The 16381-nt window shown below is 43.7% G+C and overlaps 1 protein-coding gene across 1 annotated transcript in view; it reads right to left on the bottom strand.

Moving 5' to 3' along the window:
* Window positions 1-3071, bottom strand: part of dis3l2 (DIS3 like 3'-5' exoribonuclease 2) — a 51869-nt gene extending 48798 nt beyond the window's left edge. The window contains exons 1-2 of the mRNA XM_060916960.1: window positions 2988-3071; window positions 1050-1567 (exon numbers count right to left, since the gene is read on the bottom strand). Coding sequence (XP_060772943.1) covers window positions 1050-1563 — 514 coding nt within the window. The 5' untranslated portion in view covers window positions 1564-1567; window positions 2988-3071. The remainder of the gene's footprint in view (window positions 1-1049; window positions 1568-2987) is intronic.
* Between the last annotated feature and the right edge of the window lie 13310 nt (window positions 3072-16381).

Raw genomic sequence — 16381 nt, 5'->3', positions numbered from 1 at the left:
TAAACAACGTATACATTTCAAGATCCTCCTCATCACCTATAAAGCTCTTAATAACCTCGCTCCCCCATACCTGACTGATCTCCTCCAACGCTACTCTCCTACTCGCCGACTACGCTCTGCTGACGCAAACCTTCTTACACCCACCACCAGGACCAAACATCGTACAATGGGAGACAGAGCCTTCACCATTGCTGCCCCAACTCTCTGGAACTCTCTCCCACAAGCCATCCAAAACTCTGATACACTGCTGTCCTTCAAAAACCAACTCAAAACTCATCTCTTCAATGCTACTTACAATACCTGACACATCATCTTCCATTATCATCCATCCTTTTCCCTCTGTGTGTGTGCTGTGTGCGTGTTGTCTCATCTCATTATCTGTAGCCGCTTTATCCTGTTCTACAGGGTCGCAGGCGAGCTGGAGCCTATCCCAGCTGACTACGGGCGAAAGGCGGGGTACACCCTGGACAAGTCGCCAGGTCATCACAGGGCTGACACATAGACACAGACAACCATTCACACTCACATTCACACCTACGCTCAATTTAGAGTCACCAGTTAACCTAACCTGCATGTCTTTGGACTGTGGGGGAAACCGGAGCACCCGGAGGAAACCCACGCGGACACGGGGAGAACATGCAAACTCCGCACAGAAAGGCCCTCGCCGGCCCCGGGGCTCGAACCCAGGACCTGCTTGCTGTGAGGCGACAGCGCTAACCACTACACCACCGTGCCGCCTGTGCGTGTTGTGTGTGTAATTTTTGTAAAGCGTCTTTGAGTGTTAAGAAAAGCGCTATATAAAACCAATGTGTTATCATTATTATTATTATTATTATCTGAAATGTGGAAGAAACCATTCTCGAAAAGAAAAGGGGGATCTGACACCAGACTGTACCATTTCTGAACCGAGGGGGATTATTATTTCTCTCCGCTTCTAAAACCAGATCTACATAATTGGACTAAACCGACTACCGTTCACTGATTCTCAGTTACGACCCAAACGAGGTTGATGACGTTACACAGGACGTAGTGAACTCTTGACACTGTACCTTGTGTTTGCGTGTTTTTCTGAAGAGTGCTGGGTTTCTCCACAGCTCCAGACTCACACGGCTTCACCGGTTTATCTTCTGTGTTCCCTCTGGACGATTTCTTCTTCCTCCTCTTCTTCTTCTTCTTCTGCTTCTCTCCTCCATCATCAGGAGCTGTGGAGTCGTCGATGAGCAGCGGCATGGCTGTGCCCGTGTTGCGTTTTTTCTGTTGCTCGTTTGGAGTGGCGTGTGTTCGATAATCAGTTCCCGTCTCCGCTCCTCCAGGAGCCTGCTTGTTCCTGCGGTGTTTATGGCGTTTAGTCGCATCAGCGTGGTGATTTTCCAACTCCGTCGTGTTCTGGTCTCGTCTCCTGGGCTTCACGTCAGGTTCAGGCTGGTTCTCATGTCCCGGTTCTGACCCAGACGGACTGTTCTGATAAGGGGTTCTCTGGGTTCTAGCAGCTTTAGGAGCTCTGGTCTGGTTCTTTTTCTCTGTAGCTTCACTTGGTTTACAGAACTCCATCATCTCATCCATAAGCCTAAAAATAAGATAAAACATTTTTCTTGTCAGATTATATGATGAAGCTCTTTTCACAGAACACGATGAGGTTCTGCTCACGTCATCAATCAGACATTCAGAATAATCCAATCGGACAGATTAATGTCAGACATTGCAGGGGGATAAACATAATTCTGGATTAAATCACACACACATATCGCTCATCTTTATCTTAAACTGTACCAGTAACAATATTAAAGCACAACAACTGTAAGCTCCGCCCCTTCGCAATCACCTGTCCCTGAAAAGCTCACCTGCTGATTTACACCTTCGCCTTTATAAACCACACGAACTCACACAGAAACACAATCGACCATGACATTTCCTACAATCAGAATCCTTTCTAGAGACAGTCATAAAATCATACACATCCTTATTTCGAAAAATATTATAATAAATATATTATAATAGTGGCGGCACGGTGGTGTAGTGGTTAGCGCTGTCGCCTCACAGCAAGAAGGTCCTGGGTTCGAGTCCCGTGGCCGGCGAGGGCCTTTCTGTGTGGAGTTTGCATGTTCTGCCCGTGTCCGCGTGGGTTTCCTCCGGGTGCTCCGGTTTCCCCCACAGTCCAAAGACATGCAGGTTAGGTTAACTGGTGACTCTAAATTGAGCGTAGGTGTGAATGTGAGTGTGAATGGTTGTCTGTGTCTATGTGTCAGCCCTGTGATGACCTGGCGACTTGTCCAGGGTGAACCCCGCCTTTCACCTGTAGTCAAGTATCTATCTATCTATCTATCTATCTATCTATCTGACAGAAAATGTTGGATTTATGCCCAATTTTATACAAAAAAAAGCAGCATGACGTTTTATTGGTGAAACAATATAGAAATTATTTTCCAAGACACTTTTCATTCAACAATTTCATTTTATTTCTAATAAACATCTATAGTTTCAGTTTTATTAAGCATGCAAATATTTAATTACCTCATGGCTCATTATGACTAATTAAACAGATGTAATTTTGAAAATAATTTCAGATCTGTAATTTTTTTTGGGGGAAAATTTCCAATACTAAAAATGATTGTAATAAAATCATGAGCTGGAATTAGCTGATATACTGTATGTGCTGTTGTTGTTGTGTTTAGCTGAGCTGTTTCTCTTGAACCCTTTGCTCTCAGAATTACTTAATCCCGGGTTGAAACAGGTTTAAATCCTCTAATTATAGTTTTTAGTCCCATATTTACAGCCTCATGTCTGAATAAACCCGAACTGCAGTGCTACTGTGATTAATATGTTTAAAAATCCCCCTGAAGCTAACAGTGCTAACAGCACACAGCTAGCACGCAGTTAGCATGAGCCTGCACTCAGGAGGCTGGGATTAAACTCAAGCCCTTCCTGTGCTGAGTAAAACCCTCACACACCCTGCGCCTCTTCCCCTGGACCTGCGCTCACACACTCACCGGGACACTCGCTTTCAAACCTCAGCCTTCTGCTTCAACACGCACTAACAAAACAAATAACACTTTCACTTCCGGGTTTAAAAGTCAACTCGCACAGTTGCATTGTGGGAGTTGAAGTTCTGAGCGCTCGCTCACGTGGTTACCATGGACACGTAGCTGCAACTATGGGTCTTGTTTAGAGTTTTATATGAGACATGTTGCACAGTCTCGTGGTGTAGTGGTTAGCGCTGTCGCCTCACAGCAAGAAGGTCTGGGTTCGAGCCCCGTGGCAGACGAGGGCCTTTCTGTGTGGAGTTTGCATGTTCTCCCCGTGTCCGCGTGGGTTTCCTCCGGGTGCTCCGGTTTCCCCCACAGTCCAAAGACATGCAGGTTAGGTTAACTGGTGACTCTAAATTGAGCGTAGGTGTGAATGTGAATGGTTGTCTGTGTCTATTGCCCCTTTTCCAGGGCTGGTTCAGGGCCAGTGTTTTGTTTGGAACCAGGTTTTCTGTTTCTGAGGCCAGAAAAACCAGTTCCAGGCTAGCACCAGCTCTTTGCTGGGCCAGAGGAAAGAACCGCTTACGTCAGGGGGGCGGAGTTGTTAAGACCAACAACAATAGCAAGACTGCCAAAGCCGACATAACACCGGCTAACGTTAGCTCATAACAAAGGCTAACATAACCATCTAACATTCAATGTAAGTAAGAGTCAAAACGTTATTAGGTTATTACCTGTCTCTGAGAATATAATCGCCGTCCACTCAGAACCTGTCGACCAACACAAACGTATTGGATCTGCCGTATTCTGATCCCAATGAAGCACCGTAAAGCCAGAAGCAGCAGCTGTACAAACGCGTAGTCATCCATTATTGTTGTTGTTGTTGTTGCTTTGATGTTTGTGCCAAGGTTAATGCAAATGCAGCGACGTAACTGATGTATACAGTGACATAATGACATGGCTTCCCTTAGCACCCCGAACTATGGAAAAGCAAACTGGTTCTCAGCTGGCTCGCAAGTTGAACGAGTTGTAAACCAGCACCAGCACTGGCCACCAATAGGCCAGCCCCGAACCAGCCCTGGAACTGATTTGGTGGAAAAGGGGTATATGTGTCGGCCCTGTGATGACCTGGCAACTTGTCCAGGGTGTACCCCACCTTTCGCCCGTAGTCAGCTGGGATAGGCTCCAGGTTGCCTGCGACCCTGTAGAACAGGATAAAGCAGCTAGAGATAATAAGATGAGATGAGATGAATAATTAAACACGGGCGGCACGATAGTGTAGTGGTTAGCACCGTCGCCTCACAGCAAGAAGGTTCTGGGTTCAAGCCCAGCAGCCGGTGAGGGCCTTTCTGTGTGGAGTTTGTATGTCCTGTCTGTGTGGGTTTCGTCCAGGTGCTCCTGTTTCCCCCACAGTCCAAAGACATGCAGGTTAAGCCAGTATCTCACTGGGCTGCGACAGCTTGCGAACATCATTCGCGAGAGAGTTTCAAAAGTGTCTTGAAACATTTGTGGGGCTTCTCAATTTTGTCGCAAAGTGGCACTCCTTCGTTGCTGAAATTTTGAACATGTTCAAAAAATTAATGCGACAAAATTTCTCTCAAAATAGCCGCAAATGCGTCGCTGGTGTCACAAAGCTGTCGCAAACCCTTCTCAAGTCAGTTTCCATGAGGCTTCCTCTACTTCCCTACCTGCTGAGGGAAAGCCGGGCTGCGACAGGCTGCGACTAGTTGGAGACACAACAACTGCGGTAAAATATGCAAATATCAATTCAGTGTGATTCCAAGTGAAAATTGTCGCTAATTTGCATATTTTATCGCAATTGTTGCGTCTCCAACTAGTCACCGGCTGGTGCAGCCCAGTGAGATCCTACCCTTAGGATAATTGGTGGCTCTAAATTGACCGTAGGTGTGAATGTGAGTGTGGATGGTTGTTTGTCTCTGTGTGTCAGCCCTGTGATGACCTGGAGACTTGTCCAGGGTGTACCCTGCCTCTCACCCACAGTCACCTGGGATAGGCTCCAGCTTGCCTGCAACCCTGTAGAACAGGATAAGCGGCTACAGATAATGGATGGATAATTAAACCTAATACAATTTATTAGCAAGTGATAATTTGTTTATGATAGCTTATTGTTTATGGGCAGCACGGTAGTGTAGTGGTTATCACTGTCGCCTCACAGCAAAAAGGTTCTGAGTTTGAACCTCACAGTCAACGGGGGTCTTTCTGTGTGGAGTTTGCTCTTCTCATGTTCTGATGCCTGTGTGGGTTTCCTCCGGGTGCTCCGGTTTCCTCCCACAGTGCAAAGACATGTGGATTAGGACATATAATAGCCCATAGGTGGGTGTCTCTGTGACAGATTGTTGACCTGCCCAGAGTGAACCCTGCCTCTCGCCCAAAGTAAGCTTGGATTGGCTACAGCTTCCACCACAACCCTGATGGATAAGCAGTATGGATGGATATCGTTAGCAAATGCTCTTATCCAGATCAACCAAATACTTTGTAGATACAATCATCAGCAAATCAGCAAAAAGGTTCTGAGTTTGAACCTCACAGTCAGCGGGGGTCTTTCTGTGTGGGGTTTGCTCTTCTCATGTTCTGATGCCTGTGTGGGTTTCCTCCGGGTGCTCCGGTTTCCTCCCACAGTGCAAAGACATGTCTCTGAAGATAACACAACCACACTGGTAGTGGTATACAGTGGTGCTTGAAAGTTTGTGAACCCTTTAGAATTTTCTATAATTCTGCATAAATATGACCTAAAACATCGTGGACAGATCTTCCAAGGGCACTATGATATATGACCATGGATACCCCCTCCTGAGGGAGTATGCATTGTGAAAGCTGTGTGGAACAGCCATGCTGCAGAACCAAAGGCACTGTGATCTATGAGCGAAGATACATCCTGTATCCTGAGAGGGTATGCATGGTGCAGGCTGTGCTGCACCAACCATGCTGCAGAACTGGATGGAAGAAACTGAGGGTCCAGGTTCATTAGGAACCTCAGTATGCATACTGCTCCTTTGACTGCATTTCTCAAAGTTGCTCCACACAGACTTGTTCACCTCCCTCAAGAAACATGTTACATCTGCTCCTTTCCTACTTCATTGAGGTCCCTCATTGCTATTGGTGGTCAAGGTTGATACCTCTGAGGTGGGAGTGAAGCAGCTAAGACATTCAGTTAAACTCCACTTGATTGTCTCTGGCTCCAAAGAAACTCAAATAGAATGATGAGATCTGAAACCAGGAGCTTCTTGCAATTGACCTGGTTGTGGAGAGGTCAGTGCACCTTCACCATGTTCACAGACCATTAGAACCTGTTGTACATCAAGAGGGCTCAATTTCCCACTCATCACCACCCCCATCTACTTGACAAAACCCATCCTCTAAGGTAGGGGTCACCAAACTTTTTTCTCTGGGGGCCACATTGTCGTTCCTGACTGTGATGGGGGGCCGAGGTCGGGTCAGCTATATAACATAGAATTGTATGACCCAGACAAATATGACCACCAGCAGGCCTCATTGTGTAGTAGAGATTACTAGCCTGGCACAGCCATCCACACTACTATATCCCCACCACTATATCCACACTACTATATCCACACTACTATATCCACACTACTATATCAACACTTGATTCCTGGCACATACCGTATTTGTTTATCTTTACTAGTGGTTTGCAAAATTAGTAATCGAGTCTTCACACTTTGTTTTAATTTGAAATACCACAGATATTGCATTTATTTATTTTCTAATAAAAATAACATCAAAGCTGTCAAGGTAAGAAACATCTGCCTAGTTGAGGTGATTGACACTGGCAAAGGGGAGTGGAAAATTATAAATTGTAGGTAGGCCTGTTGATATTATTAATAATATTAATAATAATTGTGTGCAGCACTTAATAAAGGTCAAATAAATAGGCCTATAAAATAAATACATAAAAAACAGTGAAATTATAATAATATGAGCAATAGATCAATAGATCACAGCAGTTGTGCTGTGTCCTGCATGTCATTGCTCTCATCCATGGCCAAAGCAAAAAACTCGAATTCTGACGCTTTCTCATTCAGCTGGTCATACACGTCGTCCCCCAAATCTTCGGTTCACCTGGTCATAGTAGGTGCGGAGAGACTCACCGCATTGAGCGCATCCTTCTTGTCGGGACACACCTCCTCGGCCACAGCAGGCATGCATACTTTAACAAAGTCCCCATCAGTAAACGGCTTTCCATGGGTAGCTAGTAGGTGAGCTACCTTATAGCTAGCTCGGACAGCAGCCTGGTTGATTTGGGTTTGGCGAAGGAATACATTCTGTTGTGCAGCCAGTCCGCATTTCATCCTCCGAATCCTGTTTTCTCTTGTTTGCCCTCACAAACTAGCATACTCTTTGTGGCGGGTTTTGTAGTGACGACGCAGATTATATTCTCTGAAAACCGACACACTTTCTTTACATACAAGATAAACTGCACGGTCCTTACACTGAACGAAAAAATAATCGGTGGTCCACTGTTCTTTAAAAACTCTGCACTCTCTGTCAGCTTTTCGCTGACTGCTAGCCATTGCCATGACGAAAATTCGGAAAATATGAATAGTTCATTTTATAACTAAATATCAATTTTAATTGATAAAATCAACAAAATACAAAATGCAGACATGTTATTATTTGCCAAAAAGCAATTTAAAAAAATAGGCCATGACCACTTTTGGGGATTGCCTCATAGGGCCGGTTCAAGTGGTGGGGGGCAGAGGGGCTGGGGGGCCAGTCAAAGGGGGGTGGCGGGCCGGAGTCGGCCCGCGGGCCGTAGTTTGATGACCCCTGCTCTAAGGTATAGACATGGACTTTGAGGAAGCTGTAGTTGATAGGAAGGAACACCAGCTACCCTGGAGTCACTTGTACTTAACAACATTTGACCTCTGACAATTGGTGGCCCAACACAACACAATTTAACACCTCTAAAACACCTACTCATTTTATACTATGCTGCAATGCCCTTGATCAGCCCATCAATAGACCATGGGGACCATAGTGCAGACCTCCTAGTCTCTGAAGATAACACAACCACACTGGTAGTGGTATACAGTGGTGCTTGAAAGTTTGTGAACCCTTTAGAATTTTCTATAATTCTGCATAAATATGACCTAAAACAATAGATAAAGAGAACCCAGTTAAACAAATGAGACAAAAATATTATACTTGCTCATTTATTTATTGAGGAAAATGAGCCAATATTACATATCTGTGAGTGGCAAAAGTATGTGAACCTCTAGGATTAGCAGTTAATTTGAAGGTGAAATTAGAGTCAGGTGTTTTCAATCAATGGGATGACAATCAGGTGTGAGTGGGCACCCTGTTTTATTTAAAGAACAGGGATCTATCAAAGTCTGATCTTCACAACACATGTTTGTGGAAGTGTATCATGGCACGAACAAAGGAGATTTCTGGGCTAAAATTCCTTCAAGCTGGTGTGCAGGACTGATCAACAGTTACCGCAAACGTTTAGTTGCAGTTATTGCTGAACAAGGGGGTCACACCAGATACTGAAAGCAAAGGTTCACATACTTTTGCCACTCACAATTATGTAATATTGGATCATTTTCCTCAATAAATAAAAGACCAAGTATAATATTTTTGTCTCATTTGTTTAACTGGGTTCTCTTTATCTACTTTTAGGACTTGTGTGAAAATCTGATGGTTTTAGGTCATATTTATGCAGAAATATAGAAAATTCTAAAGGGTTCACAAACTTTCAAGCACCACCGTATCAGTTCTCAAAGGTCTGATGTCTTATTTCTATCCCAGATCTTCCAGCTGCATACCACCAAACTGTGGAAGCCAAAGGATGTTACATCAACTTTAAAAGGTATTTGAGGAGGATCTGAGAGCCAGTGGCAACCTCTGAGCCTGATCTAAGAACTTGATCAGTACCTCTGTGGTTTCTGTGAAGCTGAGAGTGATGCCTGTTTCTGCAATGAGATGAATATGCCCAAGTGCTCCTTTGATATCCACTTTCCCCTCTTTTACATCATACCCAGGAAAAGAGGAAAAGATATTCCAACAGTTCCACCTGAAGTAGGCCATGAGGAGAAAAATGGCCCAGGCTTATCACCAGAGAGACAATAAAATATACAACAACTATCACCTCAGTTTTGTTAATCACCAAGCTTCTACGGTATGTCTCTTTCCTGAGGACTGTGGCATATGGTCCTCCTTCAAGGCATTGACCCTCTCGACAGTGCTCCTAATTTGGCAAGATGGCCATCCTGGATTCTGGAGGATACTTAAGGCTCATCCTCTTGGTTGAAAAGTCCCAATACATTCAGCACAACTCATGGAAAGCTCGATCACAGATCTGTTCCTGGCAGCACATACCCAACTGACTGCCAACTTTAAATACTGACACCTGTTATTCATTTCCATAGGACTGCTGATAGTTAGTGTTCTGCCAGTCAGTTTTGTGTTCCATCCCTAGTTAGTCCTTTTTAGACATCCATCAAAGTGAATTTCAGGAACTGTAGCTCCATAACCTTACAGCATCCCATTTTTTGTACTTTACACATTCTACCCTTCTTCTCTATACCAAGAACCTATACTCTTAGAAAAAAGCTGATTTTAAAGGTTCCTTAAGGGTTCATTGAATAATTAAGTATTCTAAGTGTCCAAAATTATTCTACATGGAACCCTTTTTGGTCAGAAAACATTCTACTGTAGGAATCTACATATAACATTTTTGGGTTTCCCCATCTGCTGCTGTATTTGCAGCACATTGAAAGCAAATGTTGAGAAGACTAAAGAGATGGTTGTTGACTTCATGAAGAATTCTGCTGCTTGCTCCCCACTGCACGTCAACAGTCAGCAGTGTGAAGTTCCTGGGAGTGCACATGGAAGAAAACTTCTCCTGGACCCTGAACACCACCACCAACACCAAGAAAGCTCAACAGCATCTATACCTTCTGCCAAAGCTGAAGAAGGCCAGCCTCCCTCCTCCCATCCTTCTACCGAGGGACCATTGAGAGTGTTCTATGCTATTCAATCACTGTCTGGTTTGGGAACCGGAACGTCACTGAACAAAAGTCCCTGCAGCAGATAGTGAGGACAGCAGAGAGGATCATTGGGGTCTCTCTCCCACCCATCTCCCAACTCTATGTGAAGCACATCATCTGCAGTGCCAACAGCACAGTGTAGGACAAGCCCCACCCATCACATGCACTGTTCTCCCTCCTGCCATCTGGCAGAACGTACCGCAGCATGTGAACCGCCGTTACCAGACACTGCATCAGCTTCTTCCCTCAGGCAGTCAGAGTCCTCAATTCACTGTTACCCCAGAACAACTGACAGTTCAAACTGAAACTGCAGTTTCTCATCCACCTCTCACCCATTTGCACTACACTGCCCATTTACGCACACATGCACTATGCTCGCATTGTACTTGTCTCATTGTAAAATCCTGGAAAAACTTGAACTCTTCAAACTGAACTGCATTCTCCTGTATTTTCACGAAAATTAACATTTGCACGCACAAATGCACAATTACTACTTTTCACCTGTCTTTGTCTCGTCATCAATGTTGTTTATTGTACTTTGATAGCTATAGATAGAGCTATTTATATGCCTTCTGCCAGATTGAGGTCCCCCCATCTCTTCCCTCTGCCTGTCTCTCTCTGTTGAGTTACATGTTGATCCTGAGACACCAGTGGCACTGACCTCTTCTGCTCCTCAGACCTGCCTGATCCATCCTGATGCCCTACTTCTGGCTGGAGTCTCATCACATCGCTCCTGTGGAGGACGGCCCCATATGGACATTTGAAAGACGCGCTTTGAAGATGCTCTGGACACTTACAGTTTAATGACGATGGTTTAGGACGACAATCCCCATGATAACTTTAGGACTGCAGTTGTCATGAACAGTTTTACACTCAAGTCCCCATCAGTGAACAGTTTATAACTTCAACAAAACAGACTTCCTGTTAAACTATCATGAATTTCCTGGTTCCACAGTTGTACTTTGTGACTCTATAGGACACAGTTATAGAAGTGAGTTATTTAAAATCACATGATCTCAAGGTTTCTTCCTTGTGTCATCTGAGGGAGTTTTTCCTCACCACCATCACCGGTTTGTTCATCAGGGATAAATTAGGGATAAAATTAGCTCATGTTTAAAGTCTTTAATTTTCTGTGAAGCTGCTTTGCAACAATGTCTGTTGTTAAAAGTGTGATGCAAATAAACTGACTTGATTTGCAGGTCATGAACGCTGTAATACTCACCTCACACCACAACTCACAAAATGCCTGTGTGTCATATAATCATCAGGCGATAAGGAGGATAAGCTTGATGGTGGTGACATCATGGTAATAGCTGGGTTATAAATCTGAGTCTGTAGATCAGGTTGATTATTCCAGATGTTCTGGGGAGCAGGTGATGGCTATCGCACACTACACACTGGTGTACGGGGTCCTGATAATCAGCATGTTTTTGCAGTCCAGCACTAAACCATTGACATCACTCCAGCTCATGGTTAGTATCTCTACTCCGAGGTAGGAGTGTGTTTTGTCTGTTCTGTATATCACCTTTCTGTTAGTTTTGTTTGTTTATATGATTGTGAAGTATTTTGGGGTTTCAGTAGGTCACAGTAACTCACTGGGAAGGATGAGAGTGAGAGCTTCTTTATGCTTTGCGACACAAAATAATCAAAACCTCTTAAAATTATGAGAGGTCCTAATTGAGTTTCCTGCAATTAAATTAATTTAAATTTAAATTTTTTTTTTCAATTTTTGTTTTTATTCTTCAGCTTAAAATTCAAGCAGCATTTTCTGGAAAATATCTCCATTAACGCAAAAACGCAAAGGCAGTTTGAAAACTCTCACATCAGCACATTAGCACAGTGATAGCACATCATGAACTGTTACGGCTCAAGAATAACAACATTAAGAGCTGTAAAGAAGCAGGAAGGAAAAATACAGTGGTGCTTGAAAGTTTGTGAACCCTTTAGAATTTTCTATATTTCTGCATAAATATGACGTAAAACATCATCAGATTTTCACACAAGTCCTAAAAGTAGATAAAGAGAACCCAGTTAAACAAATGAGACAAAAATATTATACTTGGCCATTTATTTATTGAGGAAAATGATCCAATATTACATATCTGTGAATGGCAAAAGTATGTGAACCTTTGCTTTCAGTATCTGGTGTGACCCCCTTGTGCAGCAATAACTGCAACTAAACGTTTGCGGTAACTGTTGATCAGTCCTGCACACCGGCTTGGAGGAATTTTAGCCCGTTCCTCCATACAGAACAGCTTCAACTCTGGGATGTTGGTGGGTTTCCTCACATGAACTGCTCGCTTCAGGTCCTTCCACAACATTTCCATTGGATTAAGGTCAGGACTTTGACTTGGCCATTCCAAAACATTAACTTCATTCTTCTTTAACCATTCTTTGGTAGAACGACTTGTGTGCTTAGGGTCGTTGTCTTGCTGCATGAACCACCTTCTCTTGAGATTCAGTTCATGGACAGATGTCCTGACATTTTCCTTTAGAATCCGCTGGTATAATTCAGAATTAATTGTTCTATCAATGATGGCAAGCCGTCCTGGCCCAGATGCAGCAAAACAGGCCCAAACCATGACACTACCACCACCATGTTTCACAGATGGGATAAGGTTCTTATGCTGGAATGTAGTGTTTTACTTTCTCCAAACATAACTGTGGCAGCGGGGGTATGGTCAAGCGTCGGTCTGTGACCGGAGGGCGGAGTCAGGGAAAGGAAGTGGCAGAATCACTCCACCTGATGTCAATTAACCTGTGTTTGTGTGTCTTCCCAGCGACCGCGCCCTATATAAGGAGAGAGAGAACAGAGGAAGTGAGCTCTCTCCCCAACCAGATGACTTGTGTGTGTGTGTGTGTGCATGGCTGGGAGAGTGGATTTTGCATCTGAAAAGAGCAAAATAAAACAGTTTCTTGAACTTTATTCTGGCCTGCCATCTTTCTGTGCTCCTCCCCCTCCTACGAACTGCTACAATAACTCTTCTCATTTAAAGCAAGAAGTTCTATTTTGGCCTTATCTGTCCACAAAACATTTTTCCAATAGGCTTCTGGCTTGTCCACGTGATCTTTAGCAAACTGCAGATGAGCAGCAATGTTCTTTTTGGAGAGCAGTGGCTTTCTCCTTGCAACCCTGCCATGCACACCATTGTTGTTCAGTGTTCTCCTGATGGTAGACTCGTGTACATTAACATTAGCCAATGTGAGAGAGGCCTTCAGTTGCTTAGAAGTTACCCTGGGGTCCTTTGTGACCTCGCCGACTATTACATACCTTGCTCTTGGACTGATCTTTGTTGGTCGACCACTCCTGGGGAGGGTAACAATGGTCTTGAATTTCCTCCATTTGTACACAATCTGTCTGACTGTGGATTGGTGGAGTCCAAACTCTTTAGAGATGGTTTTGTGACCTTTTCCAGCCTGATGAGCATCAACAACGCTTTTTCTGAGATCCTCAGAAATCTCCTTTGTTCATGCCATGATACACTTCCACAAACATGTGTTGTGAAGATCAGACTTTGATAGATCCCTGTTCTTTAAATAAAACAGGGTGCCCACTCACACCTGATTGTCATCCCATTGATTGAAAACACCTGACTCTAATTTCACCTTCAAATTAACTGCTAATCCTAGAGGTTCACATACTTTTGCCACTCACAGATATGTAATATTGGATCATTTTCCTCAATAAATAAATGACCAAGTATAATATTTTTGTCTCATTTGTTTAACTGGGTTCTCTTTATCTACTTTTAGGACTTGTGTGAAAATCTGATGATGTTTTTGGTCATATTTATGCAGAAATATAGAAAATTCTAAAGGGTTCACAAACTTTCAAGCACCACTGTACCAACACAGCTGGAAGGTCTGAAAGGTAAACTCCAAACTTGAGGATTTATATGTGTGTGGAATGAAGATGAGATGGAGCTCCTGTGAAGGTTTTGCTGGAATACAGCATGTTCTCCTGGGTCTGATCTTAAGTCTCAGTGTGGACTGTAGAGCTGGAGTGGGGGATTCAGGAACAGGACAGCAGTGCCCAGATTCTGTCTCCTACACACACACACACACACCTCCATAAAAACACAAAGTAAAATTAAACTGTAAATATGTCATCAAAGAATTTACAGAGCAAATGATAAATCCAGTCTGAACACATTCTTAACACACACACACACACACACATCATTTTCAAAGACATATGTTTTCCGGACCACATGAAAACACTGAGAAAGTTTATCCTGTTTACATTTGGACAGGAAGCCAAAACACAAAGTTTTCACAAAATAGCCTTATATGATTGGACGGGGCCTCAGGGACTCCTGTCACTCTTATTCGATGATGAGCGTGTGGTCCTGCAGGCTTAGCCAGCTAACTAACATAGCTAATGTTACATATCAACAAATCACAGTTATTACTGCATGTGTGTGTAATGTGTGTGTTCAGAACCTGTACAATTTACAGATTCAAAATTTATTTCATCCTTTATTCTTTATAAAAGCATGTGCTACTTTTATTGCGAGTTTTATTTATCTCATCTCATCTCATTATCTGTAGCCGCTTTATCCTTCTACAGGGTCGCAGGCAAGCTGGAGCCTATCCCAGCTGACTACGGGCGAAAGGCGGGGTACACCCTGGACAAGTCGCCAGGTCATCACAGGGCTGACACATAGACACAGACAACCATTCACACTCACATTCACACCTACGCTCAATTTAGAGTCACCAGTTAACCTAACCTGCATGTCTTTGGACTGTGGGGGAAACCGGAGCACCCGGAGGAAACCCACGCGGACACGGGGAGAACATGCAAACTCCACACAGAAAGGCCCTCGCCGGCCCCGGGGCTCGAACCCAGGACCTTCTTGCTGTGAGGCGACAGCGCTAACCACTACACCACCGTGCCGCCCGAGTTTTATTTATAAGACGTTATTTTCCTGTAAACTTCCAGACTTCCAGAGGATTTTTTTTTGAAGGCCAGGAAACTTCACAGCGAAAACTACCGTAACACTTTGCATCACATGGAAGACCAGCTATTCTTTATTTAAAAAAAAAAAGTAATAAAAATTATACAAATACTTGAAATAAGCAGAAAATATCTGATCAGTAAAGTCAAGTCAAAGTGTGTGAAATCCCCACCCCGGTTTAATGTTTTTAAAAATTACATGTTTACGATGAATCAATCAAGATTTTGAAAAGAACAAAATGGGAAAAGGGCAGCACGGTGGTGTAGTGGTTAGTGCTGTCGCCTCACAGCAAGAAGGTCCGGGTTCGAGCCCCGTGGCCGGCGAGGGCCTTTCTGTGCGGAGTTTGCATGTTCTCTCCGTGTCCGCGTGGGTTTCCTCCGGGTGCTCCGGTTTCCCCCACAGTCCAAAGACATGCAGGTTAGGTTAACTGGTGACTCTAAATTGAGCGTAGGTGTGAATGTGAGTGTGAATGGTTGTCTGTGTCTATGTGTCAGCCCTGTGATGACCTGGCGACTTGTCCAGGGTGTACCCCGCCTTTCGCCTGTAGTCAGCTGGGATAGGATCCAGCTTGCCTGCGACCCTGTAGAACAGGATGAAGCGGCTACAGATAATGAGATGAGATGAGACAAAATGGCAAAAGCTTTGGGTTGTTTTTTTTTTCCATTTATATTAGTTTAATAACATTACAAATTTTTTCATTGTATAGCAACAATGACATTCAATGTGAAGCTCATATTAAATAAAAACAAACAAACAGAAACAAAAAAAAACCCTTTTGTATATTGAATTAAAAAGGAAAGTGGATATTTACAACATAATACAATACAGGACACATGTTTAATCTATATTTTTATATCTATTTGTCTGTATTTTTGTAATTTTATTTTGTTGCAGTTGTGCCTGGTTTCTGAAACGTTGGTGTTTGTTGTTTATATTCCGAATAATGATCATCATCCATGTCAATAAAATGTAAACCACAGCGCCATCTGGTGGCTCCAGAGCGCAGTACATACTCTCTGGCCACTTTAATAGGAACGTGTTCTTGATTCTTAGATCCCTGTTCTTGGCTGCAGGAGTGGAACCCAGTGTGTTCTTCTGTTCTGCTGTTGCATGCTGAGATGCTTTTCTGCTCACCACGGTTGTAAAGAGTGATTATATGAGTTACTATATCCTTCCTGGCAAAAAAGCTCGAACCACCTCAAATCTGTCCATTTCCCTCTGACCCTCTCTGATCAACAAGGCGTTTGTTTCCACCCACAGAACTGTCGCTCACTCACTTGATGGATGTTTTTTGTTTTCTGCACCATTCTGTGTAAACTCTAGAGACTGTTGTGTGTGAAAACCCCAGGAGATCAGCAGCTTCTGAAATACTCAAACCAGTCCATCTGGCTCAAACCAACACCCATACCACAGTGACAGAAAGTCA

The sequence above is a fragment of the Neoarius graeffei genome, chromosome 1 (genome assembly GCF_027579695.1).
Source record: "Neoarius graeffei isolate fNeoGra1 chromosome 1, fNeoGra1.pri, whole genome shotgun sequence".
Classification (NCBI taxonomy): Eukaryota; Metazoa; Chordata; class Actinopteri; order Siluriformes; family Ariidae; genus Neoarius; species Neoarius graeffei.
Note: the sequence above shows the minus strand (reverse complement) of the source record. Positions and strands in the feature narration are given on the sequence as shown.